This window comes from Cyprinus carpio, chromosome B6, assembly GCF_018340385.1.
Source record: "Cyprinus carpio isolate SPL01 chromosome B6, ASM1834038v1, whole genome shotgun sequence".
Lineage (NCBI taxonomy): Eukaryota > Metazoa > Chordata > Actinopteri > Cypriniformes > Cyprinidae > Cyprinus > Cyprinus carpio.
The window spans coordinates 12,565,967-12,592,097 of record NC_056602.1 but is presented as its reverse complement, the minus strand read 5'-3'; the positions used below and the strand labels follow the sequence as shown (position 1 = coordinate 12,592,097).

At 37.0% G+C, this 26,131-nt stretch overlaps 2 protein-coding genes across 3 annotated transcripts in view; one reads left to right on the top strand and one right to left on the bottom strand.

Annotated features, from left to right (window-relative positions):
- The first annotated feature begins 991 nt into the window (after nt 1-991).
- obsl1a (obscurin like cytoskeletal adaptor 1a) lies at nt 992-17,525 on the top strand. 2 transcript variants are annotated; one of them, XM_042725741.1, is made up of 24 exons: nt 992-1,416; nt 4,531-5,718; nt 6,594-6,863; nt 7,041-7,301; nt 7,450-7,755; nt 8,344-8,610; nt 9,030-9,305; nt 9,642-9,917; nt 10,085-10,357; nt 10,529-10,804; nt 11,017-11,292; nt 11,389-11,664; nt 11,757-12,032; nt 12,748-13,017; nt 13,091-13,357; nt 13,453-13,722; nt 14,156-14,422; nt 14,671-14,937; nt 15,058-15,170; nt 15,269-15,422; nt 15,815-15,976; nt 16,103-16,207; nt 16,315-16,581; nt 16,719-17,525. In XM_042725741.1, exons 2-24 carry the CDS (start codon nt 4,614-4,616, stop codon nt 16,988-16,990), a joined length of 6,552 nt encoding a protein of 2,183 aa, XP_042581675.1. In that variant the 5' UTR covers nt 992-1,416; nt 4,531-4,613; the 3' UTR covers nt 16,991-17,525. The 2 variants fall into 2 exon arrangements, with proteins under 2 accessions (XP_042581675.1, XP_042581674.1); XM_042725740.1 differs by having other exon boundaries at nt 9,027-9,305.
- A 3,513-nt stretch (nt 17,526-21,038) lies between these two features.
- Nucleotides 21,039-26,131, bottom strand: part of spega (striated muscle enriched protein kinase a) — a 57,826-nt gene continuing 52,733 nt past the window's right edge. Inside the window, 12 exon segments of the mRNA XM_042725739.1 lie at nt 21,039-22,104; nt 22,648-22,797; nt 23,025-23,100; nt 23,209-23,432; nt 23,536-23,775; nt 23,915-24,452; nt 24,618-24,782; nt 24,917-25,039; nt 25,187-25,354; nt 25,436-25,552; nt 25,661-25,765; nt 25,896-26,130. Of these exon segments, the coding sequence (XP_042581673.1) occupies nt 21,849-22,104; nt 22,648-22,797; nt 23,025-23,100; nt 23,209-23,432; nt 23,536-23,775; nt 23,915-24,452; nt 24,618-24,782; nt 24,917-25,039; nt 25,187-25,354; nt 25,436-25,552; nt 25,661-25,765; nt 25,896-26,130 (2,397 nt within the window). The 3' untranslated portion in view covers nt 21,039-21,848.

Here is a 26,131-nt window from a genome sequence, read left to right as displayed (position 1 = left end):
ATAACAATAACTTGGACATGGATAAAGCATCTTGTGTTTTAATGTAAATACTGTTTGACAGAGATGTGTTGGCTATAGCTGAAGAGTTTGTGTTTACAGTTGAAGAGACACGTATTAAGCTAAAGAGACTGCACATGACATTCACAAAAACACAGATCAATCCATCTCTACTAATAATTTAATATAATGTTTTTGTTGTTGTTTGCCTCTGTTCAAATGTTGTGGACATGGGTTAGAAAAATGAAGTATATTTATCTTTTCTTTTTTTTTTTCTTCTCTTTTTTTTAATATTCAGAATTTTAGTTTTTGCTTAAGGGATAGTTCACCCAAAAATATTTTTTTTTTCAATAATTACTCAACCTCATGTTGTTCCAAACCCGTAAGACATTCGTAAAACATTTGTTACTGTCTATGCAGAGTCAGAAAGCTCTTGGATTTCATTAAAAACATCTTAATTTGTGTTCCGAAGATGAACAAAGATTTTACAGGTTTGGAGCGACATAGAACTAACTACAAATACCAAACCAATTAGCATCTGCAAACAGAACTAACCAAACATTTCTGAGCCATTCTATTTATTTTTATTTTTATTTTTTTTATAGTTCACTGTTGTAGTTTATTATTTTAAAATCAAAACTTGTCCAATACATTTTGTCTTAATTTTGAACAGTATATATATTGCTTTCTTAATCTTAAAACCTAATCAACTTTTGTCACATTTTGTTTAGGTTTCTGACTGAAAAGTTTTGTTATCTCCAGCGTTGCAAAATGTGACATGCAGTGAGTGACTTTGAATATTGTATAACTTGTATGTTAACATAGAGAAGAAATGTAGTTAATCTTTTAGTGTTTGAATTTTTTCAAAAGGACCAGACCCTGCCAAGTGGAAGGAGTCAAGTGGTTAGGTGGTCTAAATTTAACCTTTGCAGCCCACCACTCCCCCAATGATGATAGCTGTGCTATGTTTAGTAGTATGGGTGGCAGCTGTGAAAGCATTTATTAGCTCTGAGCTGACAACGACACAGGCCCCGGTACCGTATGACACATTCATTGTTTGGTGGTGGTAAAAAAGAAGAGAGCTTAGTGACACTGAAAGGCACATATGAGAAGCACATGTATACAGAGACACATCAAGAAGCTCAAGCAACAAACCACACCAGTAGAAAGAATTGGAGATCAACCTGGGTGGATTAATGTTAGTTTAGAGGACCAAAGCTCCTGTCGTGTGGAATATTTTCCATTACCTGAACTGTTCAGTGCTAATGATATGATTTTTTCAAAACCATAACAAACACAGAGGTCAAAGGTAATTTCTTAAAGAAGAAAAGCTGACATCAGGGTCAATATCCTCTTAGAAGAGGGCCTGAAGATTAGTGTTTTGGCTGGTCCTAAATGCTGATCTGATACTGCTGAAACGTGAGTATATGTTTAAGATGCTTACTTTTTATGATGATGTCTTCTTTTGCAATGTAAATGTCATAACTCTAGGTAAATGTGATAACATTTCTGTTTCAAAAACCTCAGGTGCTCAATCACAAGTGTTAAAGTCGCAATCAAAGTTTATTTTAGGACTGTAACATTATTGTATCATAGTACAACATACACAAGTGCTCACTGGAAACTGAGTTTAACTATAAACATACAGTGAATTCAGAAGTATAAGATATAGACTACTTAATATATGACTGAAAGACATATTCACAGATGAACATTTTTTTCTAGTTAATATCTTTTGGATAGCCTTGACAGGAAGCAATAATTGACTGGCTATGAAACTATGATAAAAATATGTAGTAACAATTTATAATACATTTAATGAGTGATCATAAACAAACATCATATAATGCTTAACAGATCATTAGTTCCACATTCAGATATGAATATTTATTAAACTTTCATTATATTCGTAACCATCTGAATGTTAATAAGTAATTAATAAAGATATGCCTATATTATTTAATAAATGTTCAGCTAATTGCAATTATTATAAGTTAATGTTAATGTATCTTTTACAAACATATATAAACTACTTTATATTTTTATTTACAGTCAGTATGCTGTTATTTACACATCTTACTGTGGTTCTTTGGTCATGGGTATTAATTATATTAACATTATATTGGCATATATTGAATAAAGTGTGCACTATTCACACTATTATTAAGGCATGATTCATACTACTTGACTGGACACTTCCGGAAAATTTACCAAGCATGACCTGATTAATATTTGCATGACCCAATTACTATTTATGCATTATGTCTTTAACATGAAATCAGTAATCTTTTATGTTGCTATGACTGATATGGCAGTCATCTTGGACATACGCTGTCCAAGCCCAACAGGCCCAGGAGTGCAATTCGATCCGATGGAGATCACTCACAAATTATTTCAGTTCATTTACCTCCACTCTCTGATTCGACTGAGAATTTTCATATAGCTTCCCTGTTCTTCACTGACAGAGATTGTTATTTGCATTCAAACAGACATTTACAAAAGTATTGAACAGAACACAGACCACAGGATTTGTTCTAAAAATTAAACTACATTTATGTTGACAACATATTTTGGTGCAAGACACTAAAAACAGTGAGATGTGATAGAACAAACAAAACGTGTAAACTGACCAACAATACCAACTATTAAAAACATTTCATGGATGAATGTCCATTAAACAGTAAATGTATTCTCTACAGACTTGGATAGAAAAGAATCCATAGTATGAAATGTAATTTGCATATAAGTTTATATGGATTTGTATTCATATAATATTTTATTATACAGAAATTCATGCTTAGTATGGGTATGTTAACATACTGCTATATTTACATACTGCTCTCATAAATATCCTACTAACAGTGATGGTATGTTGATGTAAAGTCCCTGATATAGAAAAGTGTTGAATCCTGATGCTATGAGTGTTTGTCAGAGTAGTTCATCTGAACATGCTTTGTCTTGTGCTGCACATGGCCAACTCTCCCGCGTCTTTATTTGGACAGACTATTTTAAATGCTTCCTCCTGATAAACAGCACCAGCTGTCTGGGCTCAAGTAGGGAATGGGGACTGGAGTTATCTTGACTGCTGTAAGAGGACTTCCTTTATGCAAAGAATGTTTCACTAGTCCACATAAAGTTCACAATATACATTGTATTGTGCCATAACACAAAGTAACTGCAAATGACTACACCCATGGCCAAATGAAGTGAATAACATGCAATATTTGTCAAATACACAAACATTTCAGAAATGTTTTCATCAGCAACAGAAACACTTTTTATATACTGCTTAAAGGGATACTACACCCCAAAATGAAAATTTTGTCATTAATCACTTACCCCCATGTCGTTCCAAACCCGTAAAAGCTCAGCTCATCTTCGAAACACAATTAGAGATATTTTGGATGAAAACCTGGAGGCTTGAGACTGTCCCATGGTCCTTAAAAGGTATGAAAGTCGTTGTCAGAATACTCCATCTGCCATCAGATGTGCAATCTGGGTTATATTAAGCAAATTTTTGTAAGCAAAGAAAATAAAAATAATGACTTTATTCAATAATTTCTTTGTAAACGGTCTCCTCTGTGTCTCTCCATATCACCGTATGCTGTGTATGCTCTTCTGTGTCATCCACGCCACAAGGATGCGCTGTTTCTACATGTATTTAGCTTTGATTTGAAATTAAACAATGCATCCTTGTGGTGCGGATGACACAGAAGAGCATACACAGCATATGGTGATATGGAGGTTATAATGATTATATTGGTTATATTGAGGTTATATATACATTGCAACTACAATAAAAAAAGCTTTCGCTGTTCTAAAAACACAGATTTGTGACCAGTATTGGAATTAAAGATGTTAGAAACACACGTCATTGTTGTCATGTGGTGAATTTGGCCAGTGGTGAAACAGCTGTGTCATCATCAGCGCTCCTGCAATTTCTCTGAAAAAGCTGCGCCAGCTGAGTCAGCTGGCTGCTCTCAAAACGCTTTCCTGGTACTTTGATGCCACACGTGACAGTGAAGTGGCGTCGCGCCGGTTCAAGTCGGACAAAATTTCTAAAAGGCATGCACTGCGTCGATCGGTCTACGCAACGCTGCATTAGGTCAAACACACCTGAAGCTTCGTTTTCATAGGTCACGTGACCACCTCATTTCAAGCAATGCTTTGAACCAGTGTGTCAAAAACTTGAAACGTGTGTCGACACTAGGTGTCGATCTACCCATCCCCAAGGGAAGGTTGTAGTATTTTTTTGGACTGGATTCAGAAAGAATGTACAAGGTAGAGTGTTTAACATTTGTTACAGTTGTGAAAGTTTTTTTTTTTTTTTTAATTAGCCAATTTTTTATGTATTTGTTTATTATCTTTTCATACTTTACGTCTCATCAACCATGTTTAAAATGTCTTTAGTGATTATTGAGCTGCAAGTTTACAAATGAGAGAGACAGAGAGAAAAAAACACATTGGTTGAAATAATAACAGGAACATTAATGTCAGATTGAAAAGTGAAAAACTTTGTTTTTGTTTTTCCAGAGCTTGGTATGTGCCACAGATATTTGTGCCATTCCTAATTCCAATAATAACACAGAATAAGTGATTACAAGACAGTAAAAAATATGGATGTATTTGGAGGTGCTCCACGTGTGCTTGGTTACCCGCGTCCAGTTCTGGTGAAATGTGGAACAGATGCTGTTCTTAAATGTCAGATTGGTGGAGATCCCCAACCAGATGTGATCTGGGAGCGGAAAAATGAGTCTATTCTTCCTGACGGTCGTTACCGTATTACTCAAGATGGCAAGGTATACAGCCTTTACATCTCTGGGGTGACAATGGAGGATGCTGGTCAGTATATTTGCCGAGCTAATAACAACATTGGGGAAACATATGCAGCTGCTACCCTTAAAGTGGAAGAAGAGCCCCAAGAGCTCCAGCAAACACAGCCAGCCCCACCACCACCACAACAAAATGAAGTAAAAGTGATTCCACCAGAGCAAGAAATCAAGATTATTAATCAACAACAGGATGGGGTGGTACAAAAAGCAGACCCATTCCAAGATAACAAGCCTCGTTTTCTGATCAAACCTCTTTCTCTAAGAGTTGACCGTGGAGAAGATGCTGCATTCTCCTGCAAGCTGTCAGGTGACCCTTTACCGCAAGTGGTTTGGGAGAAAGATGGTAAACAGTTGAATGAGATCTATGAAAGTTCCCACTACCATGTGGGCCAGCAAGATGGTGGCTGGTTCCAGTTGAAAATTTTCAGAACAAGAGCCCCAGATGGAGGCGTCTACATGTGCAAAGCAGTCAACAAGTATGGAGAAGCGATGACTGGAGCTGTGCTCCTAGTAGAGCCCATTCCTGAACAAAGAGAAGGAAGCAAGACAAATGGCTACACCAATGGCCATTATTCACCACACCAATTGAGGGCCAAACACTCAAAAGAGCCTCACTTAAATGTGTCAAAGGCTAAGAAGTTCACAGTAACAGAAGGCAAACATGCCAAATTCCGTTGCTATGTCACAGGAAAGCCTAAACCAGAGATTGTATGGAAGAAAGATGGAGAGAATATTGTGCCAGGTCGACGATTTCTAATTTTTGAAGACAGAGAGGGTTATTACACCTTGAAAGTACTGTACTGTAAGCAACAGGATACAGGACTCTACATATGTGCTGCCTCAAACGCACTGGGAAACACTCTGAGTGCTGTACAACTGTCAGTTAAAGGTAACTCCATTTTTAATTGTCAACTTTTTTCTTTTTTTAATTACTAACATATCTGTACCAAACAACTAACATACTGTATCTCTGGGTTCTCTGAAAGTTCAACCCCTAATCAAAACATTCTTACTTCTTCACTAAAAATCTTAAAACTAAAATATGCCTAAAATCATTGTCTTGGTTGTTTTGTGAGTTGTCATATAACCATTATCTCCCATTATGAGTTAATATATGTTGCTGTGTGATTAAGACTTTAGGTTAGCATATAATTAAAACGTGACTATGGCATATTAATAACACTGATATACCAAGTTCTAACTAATTATGTGTTTTTGTGTTTATATTTCCAATATAAGTTAATAAAACATTGGTTGTATTGTTTCTGTAATGAATTCCTTACTCTTTATGACCATAATATAACCTTTGTGGGTATATATTTAGTTGTAAAGTCATGCACTGAGCAATGTATTCGTCGAATACTGACCAATGGTCAATGCGTGATGAAAGGTGAGAAAAGCCACTGAGCTCAGTGCATTCCTGAGTGACAGCATCACTGCAATCTTATCAACAATGCAATGAGGCATAGCTTACGCTTTGCAGTGTGCAATTAAGCTTGTAGGCTTATGTTCTTTCCTCGTAACTGCATGACCACAACCTTTTTTTTTTAACCACTGTCCTTGGCCTGCCACATCCTAGTTGAGGTATTGTAATAGCCTAATTTTAAATTGTTTAGTGCATAGATATATGCATAGTGTGTTTAGATAATTAACACTTTATTGTTTAATAGTGCATCTGCAGTGTGACTTGTTTTAATCACTTAGCAAACTGCAATTATTATAAAAATGAAAGCATTTCTTATGGTAAACTTCTTCCATTCATAGGGCCTCCAGTCCGATTTAAGCGAGCTCTTCTAGATGCAGAGGTCAGGGAGAGGGATGTTGCTGTTCTGGAATGTGAGGTTCCGGAAGAGTCCATTTCCACGGCATGGTACCTGGAGGATCAGAAGCTGCAGCCAGGAAATAAGTATAACATGGAACAGAAGGGAACACGGAGAAGACTAACCATACAAAATGTTGGGGCAGATGATGATGGAGTTTACCTGTGTGAGATGCCTGATGGTGGAAAGACTATTGCAGAATTGGCAGTTAAAGGTACAGTACAGAGAGAATCTTATTAGGTTATTGAAGTTCACATGTTAACGCTTTCAGCTAAGTAAGTTCAACACTGTTGATTTTGCTTCAAGATAAGTGTGAGAAGCACTAAAGAGTTTGCGTTGCAGTTTGATATACAAAGATCTGGCTAATTTATTTAACATATTTTCCTGGTAGGTACAATTGTGAAGAAACTTCCACGGAGGTTGGAGGTGATGGAAGGAGAGAATGCAGCATTCTTTGTGGAGGTAGAACAAGATGATATGGATATCTGCTGGTTTAAAGATGGACTGCAGTTGCAAGAAACACATCAAACCATTATCAAGTCTTTTGGCAAAACCCACATCCTGGTTTTTGTCGATACATCATATCAAGACTCAGGCACTATCACCTTTATGGCAGGCAGATCGATAACAAACTCCAAACTCAGAGTCAAAAGTGAGAGAATACACACATGGCTTTGTGATGCACAAGTTATTTTATTGTAAAAAAAGAGAGATTTATTTCTACTAAATCTTTTTGAAAATAACATATTTAATGTGTGGAATTTAATAATTAGTGTCTGATTTAATTTGTTTTCATTTAGCTGCTCGACACTGCCCACCCATCTGTCCTGTGAGTGTCCAAATGAACACTGACAGTTTAAATGGTGCCATCCTTTCCTGGTCAGCATCACCTAACTTGCAAAACTCTACTAAGTCAGTGTATGTGCTAGAACGTCAGGAAGTTGGCTCTCAGGAGTGGCAGCGATGCCTGACAACAGAGACAGCCACTTCTGCTGAGGTCCTGGGTGACAGTGTGCCATGCGAGGGTGATTACCGTTTCCGTATCTGCTGTGTTAATAAATATGGCAGAAGTGGACATGTGGAGTTTCCCAAAGTAGTACATCTGGGTAGGAATAAAAATTTCATTCAAACATTACATGCATTATAAACACATTACTCATAAGAAACCTATAAAAAGAAGGTAGAGATATAAGTGTGGCAGGTACTACTTACCAAAAAGACCCTTCAGGTTTGTATAGAACATGAATGTCTCCAGTGATATAAGGCGTGGCACTTTAACTGTACAGGATGTAATTTTAAACCAGGGATAGGTTCTGGAGGGCCACTGTCCTGCAGAGTTTAGCTCCAACCCTAATTAAACACACCTGAACAAGGCAATCAGTGTTTTCGGGATTACTAGATAGATACAGGCAGGTGAGTTTTTATGAGGGCTGAAGCTAAACTCTGCAGGAGTAGTGGCCCTCCAGGACCGGAGTTGCCTATCCCTGTTTTAAACTTTTCATTTGCATGTATTCATTTAGCACGCACTTTTATACAAAAACACTTAGTTTAAAAATGAGGAACATCACAAGCAATTTGTCTTAAGAGCCTACAATATTCATAGTATAGAATGACAAAAGTTTTTTTTTTTTTTTTACATGTACATTAAACTATTACGATAACATAAGATATTGTCTTCTATTTTATTATCTGAGCCCCAGGTCCAAAGATCAAAACCCCTCTGAAGAATGCCGTGGTGACTGAGGGGGAGGATGCTGTATTCTCTATTGAGCTCTCTGCTAACTTGATTGGCACATGGTTCCTGAATAGCCAGCAGCTGCAGGATAGTGGACGCTTCTCCATTACTCAGTCTAAAAACCAACACACTCTAAGGATTCAGCAAGTTCCTAATGTGTACGATGGAGCTGAAATCACCTTCATTGCCACTGGCGTACGAGATTCAGCGACCCTACAGATTAAAGGTCAGCATTTACATGGGTGATTCAGATTATCATTATTATTACTATAATTATTTTTTTTTTCAGTCACCATGTCTGACTAAATATGAAATTAAATGATGAAATGATTGGAGCTTACCTGCATATGTCATCAGATATCTGTAGTTTAACAGAAAGTTAAAGTTTTGGTATTTTCATTAAACTTTATATGAAAAAAAAAAAAAAAAAAAAACCCTGACACATATGCATTCACAAATTCTTTACAATAAGATCAATATGCATTTAGAAAATGGATAGGGTGAATTTTCATGTCATGCTAATTTGAAATCTGTATAATGCTTGGATTGATGCACTCAAATTTCTAACTAATGCTTAATTTTTTTTCCTTTGAGATTTATGATATTAACAGTCTCACTGAGAATTCTCTATGTCCTGTTTAGCAGCATTTGAGGATAAATTCTTACCAATGTCAGAGATGGACACCAAGAAGACCATTGAGGTAGGAAATCCCATTGTGCTGTACTGTGAGGTGTCCCATCCCACAGCCAACGTTCAGTGGTTCAAAGATGGACAGGAGCTACATGTAGAGGAAGGTCTGAATATCCAATCAGATGGCAACATGAGGAGGATTGTCATTCAGTCAGCGGAGTACTTTCATTCTGGAGTCTACACCTGCAAATCGAACAATGACATTCTCACATTTAATGTAAATATTGAAGGTAAAAACTATATGCAATATTTATTCCTAGTAACGCATTAAAATCGTAAATGGCAAACCTGACCATAACATTAAATATAACATAAGAATTCACCAAGACATAGTTGTGCCCTGTTTGTTATAATTTTATTGTTTATTTCCACATGCTGTGTGCATTGTTTAGTGCTAGATTCACTGAAGGAATTATGTAAGTCATTATTATGAATGGGTCATTATTAAGAGGCGTGCATGCATGTGTGATGTGAATTTGACAATCCTGAATATTCTGTGCCAGATATTGTGTGTATTATATTTTATGGTTTATTTAAATTAATAAAATGCTATTTTTTTCCATCAGCCCCACCTGTGTCATTTAAAGAGATTACGCAGGAGGAGAGGCAGAAAAGCGCTATGGAACTGGACCCTGTGGTGCTGACGTGTGAACTCTCCCGACCAGATGAACCTGCTAACTGGTTTAAAGATGGAGTTGCAGTTCTTCAGTCAGACAACATCACCATTCAGTCTGAAGGCACCATGAAAAGACTTATAATCCGTTCAGCGGCACTGCCAGACGCTGGGACATATACTTGCCAAGCAGGCGACCAAACCATGTCGTTTACTGTCAACATTAAAGGTAAAAGTCGAAATACTGGTTCTTTTTAACTATTAGAATCATATTGCATATGAATAATGTTTTTAATATGTTTATATTCCATTGCCTTACAATCTAAGTTGAATCACAGTACACTGAGAATGCAAAAAAAAAAATCTAACTGACAAAGTTGACTGACTTACATCTAGAACCTCCAGTTACAATTGTGGACCCAAAAGATGACATCCACATGGAGCATTATGTCTCTGAGGAGGTTGTCCTAAACTGTGAGCTCTCTCGATCAAATGGAGAGGCTCACTGGTTTAAAGATGGCCTAAAGCTCCAGGAAAGTGAGAATGTCAGACTCAGTGCTGAAGGCCCATACAGGAGAGTAATCATTCTCTGCGCTTCCAAATGGGATTCTGGAGAGTATGTATGCGACACAGGAGGTGACTCAATATTTTTTCAGCTCATTATTACGGGTAAGTATCAAATTATATGTTTCTCACTTTATTTTTATTAAAACCAAATGTTTGTTATTCATTTCATATACAGCTGGAATAACCTTTTCCTCATTATAGAATTTGTCAAAACCAGCAGCATGTATTTTTTTCATGTTTTTTTCAATCATTATGCACATCTTCTAAACCCAGAGGCCCCAGTCCGAATTGTGTCCCCCAGAGAGTCAGAGGTCGATGTGTGTATACTGAGCTCTGAGAAGCTGGTCCTGAGCTGTGAGATCTCCAAAGCAGATGCAGAAGTCTGCTGGTTTTGTGATGGCATGGAGGTAGAAGAGAATGATAACTTGAAATTGGAGGATGAGGGGATGTACCGCAGGCTGGTGATTCCCTGTGCTACCATAGATGATTCTGCAGAATATGTATGCGAGACTGCAGATGACTCTGTCACATTTTGGGTGAAAGTAGAAGGTAATTTTGTGTAGTTTGTGTGTATCAGGGTCAGAAATTATCCAGGACTCTGGGAAGAATCATTTTTCACCTTATCTAACATTTGATGTATTTCATAATATTCTATACTAGGCTTACAGATGTTTAATATTGAGGTTTATTGATTTAGGGGGTTAATTTTCTTTATAAGTATTGTTTTTTGTGAAATTCTGCTGATGATACTTTTTCCACAGAGCCACCTGTTAAACTTTCTTGTTCCAAGAAGACAGGCAGCATTGCAGAGAGTTTTGCTGGTGAACCTGTTGTCCTAGAGCTTGAAGTTTCCCGGGATAATGCAGAGGTGTGCTGGATGAAAGATGGAGTGAAGCTGGAAGAGAGCAGCAACATCACAATTACAGAGAATGGCCTCATACGCAAGCTTACTATCCATTTTCCAACTTTGAAGGATTCTGGAATATATACCTGCAATGCCATAGATGACACAATTGATTTTAAAGTCAAAATTACTGGTATGATGGTAAACCATTATTATTATCTTAGTTTTTTAAAGTTATTAGTTCTTTTTTCTGACAGTTAGTATTTTTTTTTATCTTTATCTCTTCCAGAGGCACCAGTAAAAATCCTGAATAAAGATCAGATCAAGAGTGAGCACAAGGTTGCGTTACATGATGACGTTGTACTGGAGTGTGAGCTGTCCACAGCCAATGGTGTAGTCAATTGGTATAAAAATGGAAGCCCTATTGAGGAGAATGAACGCTTCTGTTTTGAGGAGGAAGGTGCCTTCAGAACACTGGTCATTCTCTGTGCAGAGCTGCAGGACTCTGGAGAATATATTCTTGATGCTAAAGATGATTCGATTTCATTTCATGTCACAGTAAAAGGTAAAAAGTATCTTGCAGTTGTGTTGATGTTAACCTGTGCATGATCCCCAAAACAAACAAAAGTCATAATAACATACTTTTGTTTAACTCAGAGCCGTCAGTGAAGATCATTGGCAACTCTGGTGATCCTGATTATCAGGAAATGGTGACAGGAGATGATCTCATCTTAGCTTGTGAGGTTTCTCGAGCCAATGCACCAGTTACGTGGCTATTTAATAATAAGCCATTGGTCCCTGATGAGCGCACACATATTGAAAGCAGTGGAACACTCCGGAAACTGACTTTATCCAACATCCACCTTTCTGACTCTGGGAAATATATGTGTGATGCTGTTGATGACCAAATGATAACCACTGTTAAAGTTCAAGGTACTGTATTTATTTTTCTTTCCTTAACATAATATTTGTGTTTAAGAACAAGGGGCTTATGAAATATATTTTATCTGATTTATGAAGAATACATTGCTGTTTCAGTCAATGACTTTATACTCATTATTTATTCTATTCTTCTTCTATTATTTTATTTAAAAATACATTCGATACACAGTGACTTAAATACACCTCTTCTGCATGTTTTTAAATTACATAATCTAATGATTACTTTTTAATATTTTTATTTAAGTTGGTCCACCTAATTAAAATCATGTGGCATTACCAATGCAGTCATCTGGTCTAAGTGCCTTGCAGAAATATTGAGGAGAAAAATAAAAGAAAATGAATGATTTTACCTTTATTTTCAAGGCAATGTTAATTCGGACTGTAAATTGTCATGTGGTCTGACTCCCTAAAAACCTAATAATATAATTCGTGATATTTATAAAAAATATTTTCTACCTTGAAAAATATATTTACAATTGTTTTTGAAAATGATGACTAAGAGATGCTATTACTTGCTTGATGGTTACACCACATGACATTTTAATAATTAAAATTAATCATTTCTAGAAAGTGGCTTACATTTCTTAGCATGTGTTTTAAACTAGACTTTTTTTTCTTAGTTGTGGACACTCTTCATGTCATTGGCCCATTTACCTGAAAAACATAATGAAACTTTATATGCCTTATTTGTTTTATTAATCTCCAGAGCCTCCTGTTGAGTTTCTCAACAAAGAAGAGCCGAACTTGGTCACTGGTTATGAAGCAGAAGCTGTCACTCTTACTGCCATGGTTTCAAGACCCAATGCTATAGTGCGATGGCTTAAAGACTGGACTCCAGTCAGTGATGAACGTTTCCACATAGCCAGCCTGGGCCTGACTCGCACTTTCACCATCAACCCATTAAAGAAACTTGATAGTGGAGAGTATACATGTGATGCAAACACAGATGATATGCACTTCAGTCTCCTGGTTAAAGGTTGGTAACTGGAATACTTGGAACTCATTCAACATAAAATTATAACCATGTAACCGGTGTGTGTGTGTTACAGACATGCGTATTAAATTTGTGAAGCCGCTGGCTGACACAGTGGCCCATAAAGATGGTATGGTAACACTTTGCTGTGAGCTATGCAAGGGCAAAGCAGATGTCCAGTGGAAGAAGGATGGAGTGGAGATCATTCCCAGCCGTCGCTTCTCTATCCGTGCCAATGGGACAGAGAGGAGTCTCACAATCCATCGTCTCACCAAAGAAGATGCAGGAGAGTATGCTTGTGAGTCCAAAGATGACTGCACCAGTGCCAGATTAAGGGTAGAATGTAAGTGTGAAAAATTTGAAGATAAAACACACACACACACACACACACATACACACACACTTAGTCAATACGATCCACTTGCTTTGCACTTGCAGTGCCCCGTGTGGTGGAATTCCTTACAGAGCTTCACAATACCACAGTCATGGAGAGTGAGGATGCTACCTTTAAGTGTGTGGTCTCCCCTGATGATGTTCAGTTGGTCTGGCTCATGGATGGAGAACCCATCAAACCCAGTGATCGCTTCCATATTGAACATAACAGCCTCTGCCATACTCTAATAATCCGGAAGGTCCAGCTTTTGGATTCCTCTCGGATCACTGCAGAGGCTGAGGGTATCATTTCTAAAGCCAGCCTCAAAGTCCAAGGTAAGTAAATAAATGATTTCTTTGAACGATTAGTTCACCCAAACAAAACAAGTCATGGAACACAAAATGAGATATTTTGCAGAATGTCCAGGCTGTCCTTTTTCTAAAAACAAAAATGAACAGTGATTCACACTGCTATGCTCCAATTAAAAACAAAACATAATAAAACTATAGCAGTAATCTGTATGATTTTTACACTGTATTAATTTTTTATTCTCTGTTCATTATACAGGAAACACACACACAATGACCGAGACAGGCATTATTTCTAGAATAAAAAATTAATATCTGCCATGATCAAGATCTGACACAAAAATTTGAGGGGAATTTTTCAGCAAATACTGACTTCAATTTTTTTTTTTTACAAATTTTAAAGAACTTGTTTTTGTAAATTCATGACTTTGTAACATTAAACTTTTACATTTACATACAGAGGCACAGGTGTTGTTCACAAAGAGAATGGAGGCAGTGATGGCTGAAGAGTTTGGAGAGGCTGTATTAGAGACAGAAGTGAGTCTGGAATCTGGAGAGGTGCAGTGGATGAGACAGGGGGTGGTGATCCAGCCAGGACCCAGACATAAACTCACCCAGAATGGCTGCAAACGCATCTTGACCATCACTAACCTCAGCCTGTCTGATCGAGGCACTTACCGCTGTGAGACTCTCCATGACCGTACACAGGTCAAACTCAATGTGGAGCGTAAGTGGCCAAGAGCATTTTCAAATATTTGGTACTTTAGCCTTAACTATTTATAATTCTGCTGAAACAATATACAATCTGTTGGTGATATTAAATAAAATAAAGGCACCTAAGAACTTGGCAGTCATTTCAATAGGAACATCAGCTATTTCTGGTCTTTGGCCTAACAGTTCTGAAATTGTCTATACATGAAGATAATTTTTTATTTAGTTTAAGATTTACTAAATAAGCTCTGTTACAATTTAAAGCAAGGAAGATTGTCATACGCAAGGGGCTGATGGACATTGAGACATTTGAGAGAGAGACTGCATCCTTCGAGGTGGAACTTTCTCATATTGATGTGGAGGGTGTATGGCAAAAAGATGGTCTGCGTGTCAAACCCAATAACAACTGGCGTGTTAGTTGCAATGGACGAGTACATGGTCTCACCCTCTCCAACCTGACATTAGAGGATACTGGTAGCATTGTCTTCTCTGCAGAAGGTCTAAGAACTACTGCCAGACTGGTAGTCAAAGGTGGGTAAATAAAAGAAATACTAAAAAACTAAAACTAATAGTATATTTCCAGGTTTAGTGGCTCTTAATATTTTTTTACATAACTGGCAAAAATAACAAGCCTTTTGCATTACATCTTAGAAACACCAGTAACGATTATTAAGAAGCTGTCTGATGTCAGATTTGAGGAGGAATCTGCAGTCATTTTGGAGTGTGAGATGTCTAGGCCAAATGTGGACGTCAGATGGCTAAAGGTACCCCTGAATTTAAAATAAAAAAGGCACAGTACCTGTCTAAATAGGTTTTCATTCTTTCTTACTGAGCTGTATTCTCTCTATGGATCAATTGGCAGAATGGGTTGGAGCTGAAATCTAGTAAGACTTTGAGGATTTATTCCATGGGACGTAAACGCTGTCTACAGATCTTGGAATGCAGCATTGGTGACTCAGGCCTTTATACTTGTGAAATAGGTGATCTCAGCACTTCATGTAAACTTGAGGTCTATGGTAAGCTTTTTCACTTTGTTCTTTATTTCTTTCCCAGCTTGTTGCTTATTGGAAACATTGAGAAAATGCACACTAGCTGTAAAATTCCCCTGTTGTTTTAGAGAGGATTTTAATTGAGACTAGACATCTTTTGCTCTTTTCTACTCAAAATTCAAGACAGACAATAAAGTAGAGGCTCACTGCACCGTGTTTACTTACCACAAATTTAGAAGGGTTATCTGGACTTTAAACTTGGCATAAAACCAAAACTGGCTATATGTATTTTCTTATTGTTACGGTTTTAGTGAATGACCATTTTTGGAAAAGTCACAAAGCAATACACATTTCTGTACCAAATAAATCCCTTAGGTTTTTGCTAAAAGTGTATAACATTTTCTCCACATTGCACTCAGAACATGAATTAGAGATCATAACTGGTTTGGAGGATCTTTGGATTAAGGAGGATCAGAATGCTGTCTTTATGTGTGAGCTGTCTATGGAAGATATGCCTGGGGAATGGTACAAAAATGGCAGCAGGATACGCCCCACTAGCACCATCAAGACTCGTACAGAGGGTGAGGATAAACTTATGTGGATAAACTACAATTAATCTCGTTTTGAAGTGCTTCTGTATTCAATATCAGACTTTTAAATTATACTTGAAAAAGAAATGAGTTATTTTTCTTTTACCTCTCAAACAGGCACAAAGCACTTCCTGCTTATATGCAACGTCAAGCCAGAAGATTCTGGAGAAATTAAGTTTGTTTCCAAACAAGTGGAGTCAGTTGCTTCTCTTGAGGTTGAAGGTATTGTACAAAAGGTGTACTTTAACCGAATATGATTCTGCCTTCATAGTAAATAAAAAGATAATTTAATTTAACAAAAAATATTTTGTCCATATCTATTTTTACAGAGCTTCCTGTAAGCATTGTCCGTCCCCTCAGGGATCGTACAGCACTGGAAAAACATCGAGTCATTCTAGAATGCACTGTATCGTCCACAAATTGTGATGCCACTTGGTACAAAGGGGATCAAGAGTTGGAATCCACAGAACACATGGAAATAATACAAGAAGGCTGTTATCATAAACTTGTCATCCACCAGGTGGCGCTGGAGGATGAGGGAACCTACAGTATTGAGGTTGGGGAGCACATATCCACAGCCAAGCTGATGGTGGAAGGTGAGTATCTGGTGAATTCAACTGCTGACTATATATATCAATGCCTTTTGCATGCTAATAGTATAGGACAAATGATTAAATCAATATTATGAAACACACACCATTAATATTCAAGCCTTTTCTTTTTAACTTCACAGCCCAGTCTATCCTAGTGGTGAAGGATATAGAGGATGTGGAAGTGAGAGCTCCTGAAATGGCTTGCTTTCAGTGTGAAGTGTCCGTGACCCTCATCAAGCCTCCCATCTGGACTCTGAATGGAGAGACCCTGCAGTCAGGGCCCACTGTCCGAATAGAGAACCAAGGGACTGTCCACAAACTGACATTCAAAAAAACCAGCTCTGAAATGAGTGGGACAGTCAGGTTTACCACAGGGAAAGCCAAGACTAGTGCCAAACTGACAGTGCTGTAGAAATTATCACATACACGAGGACAGTATAAAAGAGGGGAATACTATAAATATATTGATGTGTGAAAAATGTCATGTTTTAAACCTGATGGTTGTCCGTATGGAATATCCGGTTGGATCAGAATGCAGTAGCAAGCAAGTGTCATTGTAAACTCAAGATAGACATTGGAAGTGTTATAAAGATGCACAGTGTTTTTATTTTTTGGGTCAATACCACCATAGAGTGCCTTTCAATCCTCACAATACTCAAAAATTTTGTTTTAATTTCCTGTTCGCTTTATGTCATGTCATAAATAGTAGACACTCAAGTACTATAGAAACATATTAGCTGAGCTCCCACACATTTTTTTTTAGATAATTATGGGCCATTGTTTGAAGCATGAACCACAAGATATTTCCACCCTGTCATGGACATATATATTACTGTTAACCTGTTAGCCAGCAGCCCCCCATTATGGGACTCACAGCTGAAAGTGCCCTACCTACATTAAAATTGTAACAGTTCCTTACTTCAGTGTGTTACACATAATTTTGGTGTCTTTGGAAAGAAGACCCTGTGGGCTATACTTTTTATCAACCAGAGTTGATAATGCTCAAAAATATTAAAAGTTATAGACACTGAAGTGCCTATTTTTTATTTGATATAAAAAATATTTACCAACTGTATTGAAGGGTTCTACAAACTATTTTAGTCATTAAACATACCACTGCATATTTTTTATAATTATAAAACAACAGAGACAGAGACTTAGACATCATATAAGTGATTTATTTGAGCACTAGAAAAATAAGAATAATTTGAGTAAGAAAAATGAATAAGAAAAATAAAAAAAGATTTAACTTTGTATGCCAATTACAGAACATCCCGAGATTGCTAGAAATGCAGTATTTACAATGAATTCTGGTCATATAGTCAGTTATGACGTGCTGATGTGCTGATGGCCAGTTATAGAGATGGTAATCATATAAATGCGCCATAAAGTCAATAATCACACTCTGTTCATATAGACGGCGTTCACATTTATAGCTGTGATTACACAGTAATAGCGTGCTGATTTGCGCTCAAAGAGATGGTAATCGTGCAGATACAGGCACATTCAACATAAAACACACTCACACATATATAAAAATGTTGAAAAATAAAAAAAATAAAGAAAAAGGCGATTGCTAAGTTCCGCCTCCATCAGATGACAGGTGCGTCAGAGCGCGTGTCACGAGAGAGCGCCAGAATTCAAATAAACAATCTTCCGGCTATCTTTCACTTTTTTTTTTTTTTTTTTTTTTTTGGATCATATCATTCTGTTTGTGACACTGTACGCTACAAAACCATGCCGTTTTTTTACTACCAAGACGCAGTTTCTGAGCGTGAGTTATTCCATAACGGACACAAACAGTTATGTCGCTGAAGAACTCAAACGTAAACAAAGGAATTATCATCCATATTACAACGTTATTGCTTCTTTGGACTAAACGTGCTCCATGAGATTTCGTTCAGTGGACCCTTACCTTCCTAACTAAACCGGGATTTACAGCTGTGAATGTGTTTATGACTCGTTATTACGACGAATCTGGTATGTACTGCGTTTTTATTCTTCATGTTTTGCTGTGTACTGCTTACACAAATCTAGCAAATACATTCTTTATAAGCTTTTCCATTGAAAAAAATCTGTCGTCGATGCTTGAGGCTTAGATCTTTATAATGATATATAGTTTGTCAAGATTAAATTTGTCCCGTTTCATTTAATCTATTCGTAAACATTTACACGTGCAAACAAGGAGAGTTCAATGCGCCCACGTCCTGGTGATGGCTAATAGGTTTTAAATACGTTTTCATTTCTAAATTAAGATACAAATTATATTGTCTGAAAGGTATGAGGTCCCTTTCCTAATCAGGGTTATTTGTTTGCTTTCAAATTATAAATAGATAAAAGATTTTATGTAAACCATGTGTTTTTAAAGAAATGTGTGTATATTATACACTTTTTTTTTCTTATTTGGAGAAAACTGTGATAATTGGATGTATTTTTTGTTCGCATGTCATTGCCCCCACACTTAGCTATTGAACACACTGGATTATATATAGAGATGATTGAACTATTATTTAAAATATTATTGTAAAATATCAAGATGACAGGGTGGACCAGCACATGACAGGGTGGACACATAATGCAGAACACACAAAGCATGGCTAAAACAAAAAAAACAAACAAAAAAATTTTTTCTAAAGAGCCAAGTAATGCTTTTGTTATGAATATAAAAACTTGGCATAATATAACACACCCTTTCATAGTCATTTTTATGTTACGTTAGCAAATGAGTTACTTATATACAGGACACCAAAAGGCACCCTACAGGGATATTGACCCTTTTATTTATTTTGCAGTACTACCATTAAATTAATGTAATACAACTCACTCACGAATGTTGATAAAGTAGATAAAAGTATATTGTGTTATGTGGATGGGATGCTTTTTATAGTATTTATAATCTTTAATATTTTACAGATTAGAATGACAGAACATTCTGTTTTATAGATGCAAAGATGTAATGCTTGTTTAGAATCTTTAAATCTAAACATTATGTCCCTTTTAAAAATTTAAAAAGTAAAAAATAAAATAAAAATTAATAGAAGTCATAAGATGCCAAAAATGGTGTCCATTTTGTGTCTTTAATTTTCAATTTTATTTTGAATTCTGCTGAAAGAATGATTCATTAGAAAGGAGAAATTCACTCACAAGAATCAAAAACATGTAAATATACATACGTTATCACAGTACCCCTACCCACTGTTGTTGTTGACTTTTTTCTTTTCTTTTTTTTTTTTTTACAAAAACAACAGCAACAAATCTATAATGAAACGTTGTATTAAAATGCATGCCAAATAGTGCAATATACAGAGTTTGAAATATAAAATCAAATGTAAAAGTACATCAAACAGATTTACATAGTAGTAGTGACATAATGAGCAAAGGAGAACATTTTCATTCTTTGTTTGACAAGTTTTTATAAATAAAATTTGAAACAAGTTGGAACACCAGAGCATTTGTTTCTAAACTTTAATGAAGCTTAACAGTATCTTACTCATACTCTATATATTTAAAACACTGACAAATCAGCATTTTACATGGCAGACAAGTTTGTGTATTTTAAGAATTCCCAAAAGAAAACAATCTGTTTCCATGAAATGTAACAGTATTCTTCTTCATGAACAGGCCCTATTACCGTGCCTGCTTCTGCAATTCTTAAAGGGGTCCTGTTATGCTTTTTCAACTTTAGTTAGTCTGTAATGTTGCTGTTTGAGTATAAAAAAGATCTGCAAAGTTACAAAGCTCAAAGTCCAATTCAAAAGAAGATATTTTATTTAACAGAAATCATTTTTCAAAAACTACAACGAACGACTTGTTTGGACTACAACGCATATTTTCCGGGATTTGTAATAACACAAATATCGACGAATGGGACGAGACCTGGTTGAGCTGCACTAGAGAAAGCAATGAGTGTTATCACTATGTTGGAGACGCGCTAGCTTTCCCAAGGTAGACGAACTTAGAGTGGTTTAAATCGTACTCAGATTGGTTTGATTTTGACGCAATATTTACACTGAAGCTTGCAGCAGGCAGCATGACATTTCCCGACCAGGTGCCGAGTGCTGCCAATCACAGCACATTTTGCATTTCAAAGTGACAAAGTCACTCAGAATTTGTGCTCTGCATTTAACCCATCCAAAGTGCACACACACTGTGAATGCACACCTGGAGCAGTGGGCAGCCATTTATGCCCGGGGAGCAGTTGGGGGTTCGGTGCCTTGCTCAAGGACACCTCAGTCGTGGTATTGCCGGCCCGAGACTCGAACCCACAACCTTATGGTTAGGAGTCAAACTCTCTAACCACTAGCCCACGACTTCCCCCTGAAGTCGGGCCTTCATTTGATACAGGAACTATTAGATACGTTAATGCCAGACTGGGGAGAGATAATGTTGTAATAATGTAAAATCTGTGAAAAATAATGTGTTTTTCGAACAACCTAGTATGAGAGTATGAGAGCCTGTTCTAGTACACCCCCAAAACAAAATCAAGACTCTGTAAAAGAGAATAATAGGACCCCTTTAAAATAATTTCCTCATTATCTTCAGCTCAGCCCACTCAGGGATGATCACTTCCATTTGGAATTTGCCCGTGAACCGTTCAGTACCTATACTCATACCGGCACACCCCTAATTTCTACACTATCCTATCAAAAATGCCAAAAGAAATCTAAAACAACAACAACAACAACAACAACAACAAAAACTAAATGACAGTGCTTTATAAAAACATTCATCTTGGTACGATCACTGATACAAAGTTAACTGAATCCAGTATTGCTCCTAATGTAATGTCCATAACCTTGAAACAGCTGTTACTTGTCTACAGCAATCAACCAACTTTCCTATTATCAACACCACTGACAAGAAGTCAATGTTTTTTTTATTATTAATTGTGAGATAGAGTCTATTTTGTTTTCATATTACAAATATTTATGATGTCTTCAAGGAAACCCCTTGGTATAAAATCCAGCAGACATTTTCCAGCTCTCAAGGAATTCATTATCTTACACTCTCAAAAATAAAGGTGCTTCAAAAGGTTATTCAAGCGATGCCATAGAAGAACCATTTTTAGTTCCACAAAGAACCATTCAGTCAAAAGTTCTTTAAAGAACCATCTCTTTCTTATCTTTTTGTAATCTGAAGAACCTTCTTTCGCCACAAAACTCTTTGTGAAACAGAATGGTTCTTCAGATGTTAAATGTTCTTTATGGAAAAAAGGTTCTTCTATGGCATTGTGAAGCACTTTTATTTTTAAGAGTGTATCTTTTTCAAAGTCAATGTTTTTCTTCACTTATAGGTGTGCTTGGTGAACTAGGCTTGGTTGGTGAGGCTGGGGATGAAGACCCACTCTGGTAGACTCTCAGGAGGACCTGGTGTTTAGTAGCTGACTCTGCACATCTGCGCTGATGCTCTTCCAGGAATTCTTTGAGCCGTGTGGTAGTGAAAGTCAAGGTCTGTCGACGCAGCTTCTTTAGATATGAGTCATGAAGCCATGAATGATTGAGGCAGTCCTTAATGGTGGGTCGACACCTGAGGAAAAAGTCCATAAAATCAGTCAAGTTATTATGATATCTACTATATTTATTCTTCATAACTAAGGAAGTAACAAAACAAACATAATATCTACTATATAAATGTTGAATCTAAAAAAGGCAGTGCTAATTTAAATATTTTCAACTTTGTAAAAACGGTTTTCAAATTGTTCCTGGAGCCTCCCCAGGAATGCACATTTTGGACATATTCCTTTTTCAACCCAGTCGAATGAACTCATCAGCTGGTTAGTAGAGTATTCTATCCTTTGGCCTGGGTGTGTCCAATAAGGAAAACATTCAAAATATGGGTAGCCAACCCTCCTCCTGGAGTGCAGAGTTCAGTTCCAATCCTGCTTCAGGAAGAATGGAAGTTTTGAGTAATCCTGAAGACACTGACTACTGTATTTGAATAGGGTTAGAATACAATTCTGCTCAAAGTTAACCCTCCAAGAGCTACCCCAATCTAAAATGTGCAATGAGGTGGAAGCTCCAGGAACAGCTTGAAAACCCTTGTACTAAAGGTTGTTTAACTGATACTCACCATGGATAGCCATTTAATGTCTTCTTTAAAAAAGTGGAGGCACTTTGGGAAACCTTTGGATAAAGCTTAGTTGAGTCAAACTTTGCGGCATGGATTTTGGTCTCTGTCAATTTTGGGTCTTTGTCTTGGAAAGGAAGTCTACCGCTGAGCCTACAGTATAAAAAAGTGACTTAAAATTAGATTCCAATGAATGAATAATGTTATTTTAAAGTATAAATAGTATTAAGCAAAAGAAGCTTAAATATGTTCTAAATGGGAATGTTTATTTTTATATTGCATGTTACTGCTTCTCTTAAAAATATACCATAATACAATAGTAAAGTTGGTTGCAACTTCTGTTTGATGCCAACTTTAATTCCTTTATAGACTGGACTTACATAATATAGGAAAGAACTCCCAAACTCCAGATGTCAGCTGGGGGTCCTACTAGATCCCCTTTCAGCAATTCTGGAGCTTGAAGAAGGAAAGAAACAGGTCATTTATGTCAACAAGACAGGAATAGATATTTTAAATCATTATACATAGAAATGTTGCAGGTTAAGAATTCTATGTTGTGCATACCCATGTACTCCAGAGTTCCAAGTTCTCTGCTATACTGTTTGAGGGATAGGGGGTTAAACCTTTGAGCACTGCCGAAATCTATGATCTTAATCACATTGAGGTTGGTGACCATGATGTTGTCTGGCTTAATGTCCAGATGAAGAATCCGGCAGTTGTGGAGATATTCTAAACCCTGAAGGATCTGGACAATGAAACCCACTACGTCATCTTCAGAGTAACAAAATCTGGAAGAGAAAACAAGAGTCATCTGAGAACACTGAACTTCATTTTCACAGCCCAGTTAATAGATAATCTATCAAATCTTGACCATACTGGACCAATACACACCTTTCAATGAGACTATACAGGATCTCTTTGCCTGTGCAGTACTCTGTTATGAGTACAAGGTAGCGAGGTGTGATATAGGCTTCATGTAGGGCCATGATTCTTTCACAACGGAGGGACTTGAGGATCTCATACTCCTTTATGACCGCTTGCTTGGCCTGCTGATCATAGGGAATAATCTTTGCTATAAACATCTTGCCTGTTGAGTTTTCTCGGCAATCCCTTATCACTCCAAAACGTCCCCTGTCAAAAAACGGATGCATTGTTTAAAAATGCTTGTATGATTGATTTGTGAACTGCATAATTAGATGGAGAATTATTAAATACTATTAATAAATAAATAAAGGAATAACAAATATAGGAATTCATTTCATTTTCTCACCTGGCTTTCTCGTCAAAAAAGCTGTATGGTTTCTGAGGAACTCCTTGCTTCAAAGTGGTCTCAGTTTTGGTGGTGGATACCACTCTTTCCATAGGTGTCTTTTGTGGGGGTGAGCTTGCTCCTTCTCCTATTGGACTGATACTGTTGACCAAGATCACAGGAGGAGAGATAGGGGTGGAAGCAACTGAACAAGTAGCTGGAACATGTGAAGGGACAGGGGAAATTGATCTCCCTATTGAGGGTGGAGCTGTGTATGACCTCGCAGATACAGTCTGGGTTTGGGTAACAGGGGTAACTATGTTGATTGTGCTTGTTGGCTTGGGGTGAACAAGAGGAGGGATTGACATCTTTGGGCAAAAGTGAGAAACGGGCACTTCAGAGGAAGTATTTGTGACGTCAACAGACTGTGCAGGAATAGAACTAATGGACTGACTAACACTTGGTTCTGCTAATGTAGAAGCAGATGTAGTCACAGCAGCAACAGAAAAAGGAGACGAGGGGTGTATCTTCATTTCAGCAGGCTGACAGAGTGGTGGCACTGCAGAACAGAAGTTATGTACACAGAAATGCATTTCCTTAATCCAGAAAAGAATTATGAATTCACATATCCAGTTAATTAAATCTTGTAACAAAAGCTAATATTACCAGAACAATGAACAATGATCAGTTTTAATGTTGTACAACTGAACTGCATGCATAGTACCTTCAACGTTAATTCTCACTCCCTTTGATACATTACTGTATGGACCTTGGCCTGCTTTATTTACACATGCCACACGGAATTGGATGGTTGAACCAGTTGGAAATACAGAGGAATTGTAGAAACAATCAGTCACACCTGTAGCTTCAGTCACCCACTTGTCATCACCTACAGATAAAAATGTGACATTTTAAATTACTGCACACAATGAATGGCAAGGAGAACACTTTTAAAAAGATAACAATATTTAACACAGAAGTACATGATAAATAAGTATATGCCAGATGTACAGTATTCCCTACCATCACATTTTTTCTCAAGTGTGTACGTGCAAGGAACTTTGGAGTCTGATGGTTTCCATTGCACCAGAGCAGTGTTGTTATATATCTGTGGAATCTCTGGGGTTCCTGGTCGTTTTGGAACACCTAAAATACAATGTAAACACAAAATATGGATCAGAAAATTACTTTTGCAAGTTTAGCATATACAGTAATGAACAAAATGTGAGAACAGCCAAACATCTGCTTGGCATTAATGCTATACTGAATAATAAGCAACCTTCTAATGCTTACAGGCTATGGACAGTATACAGGAACTAGTAGCAGAGGCCAGGTTATTAGAGGCGACACATTCATATATTCCTGCATCCTTCTTAGAGGTCTTCATGATCATCAAAAGTTGCCTTCCATCTGGGCAGGCCACTAAGCTCATTCTGTCATTTATCTCCAAAGGTTTCTTATCTATGAGCACAGGAGAAAGGTTCATTTGTGGAACACTACTGTTTTCATAATTAAAATAAAACAAATAAATGAAAAAATGACCTTTTATCCATAATATGTTTGGCTCAGGACTGCCAGCTGGAAGACAACTAAGAGTCACTGGATTTCCTTCAAGAAGAACATGGTCCTTCAGTGTAATATGGAAAACTGGTGGAAAATCTGAAATAAAAAAGATAAAAAAGGACAAAGTGTTAATTGGAGTTGCTGATCAAAACTGTGGCAGTTGACGTATCTGAAGTAGAATTATTTTAATGAAATTTGTTTTACCTGCTTTCTGAATTTCAGGTGCATTTGATTTTGATGGTGTCCTGTCTCTTTTGCCTCTGGACAAACCCCATCTGTCCCACCTAGACCTGATGTCACTTTCAGGAGCTGTCAACAATGAATCACTTTAATGTCATTTTGTAATGAATAAGTGTTGGAATTGTTTCCTATCACTGATTTTTTTTTTTTTTTTAATTTTTATTAAATGTATTGCAAAAAAAACCTCAATAATACATACTCTGAGAGGATTGTATAGAGTGTGAACTAGAAGAGGAGATCAGTGTCTCTTTGGATGATGTAGAAGCAGTTTGTGAGGGAGTTTGGTTCTCTGGATTATTCACACTCTTGTGAATGAGCCCATAATAATAACAGCGACGACGAGAGAACAAAGAAGTTTTCTTCTCTTCATCATTAACAACCTCCTCCCCCCCCCCCCTCTCATAATAACTACTTTTTCTAAATAAAAAAAAATAC

Excerpts from the sequence above, each read along its gene's own strand:
- obsl1a (XM_042725740.1), top strand. The coding sequence starts at position 4,614 with ATGGATGTATTTGGAGGTGCTCCACGTGTGCTTGGTTACCCGCGTCCA. Across the intron at positions 5,719-6,593 it reads TGTACAACTGTCAGTTAAAG|GGCCTCCAGTCCGATTTAAG; the intron begins GTAACTCCATTT and ends TTCCATTCATAG. Across the intron at positions 13,358-13,452 it reads TGCCAGATTAAGGGTAGAAT|TGCCCCGTGTGGTGGAATTC; the intron begins GTAAGTGTGAAA and ends TTGCACTTGCAG.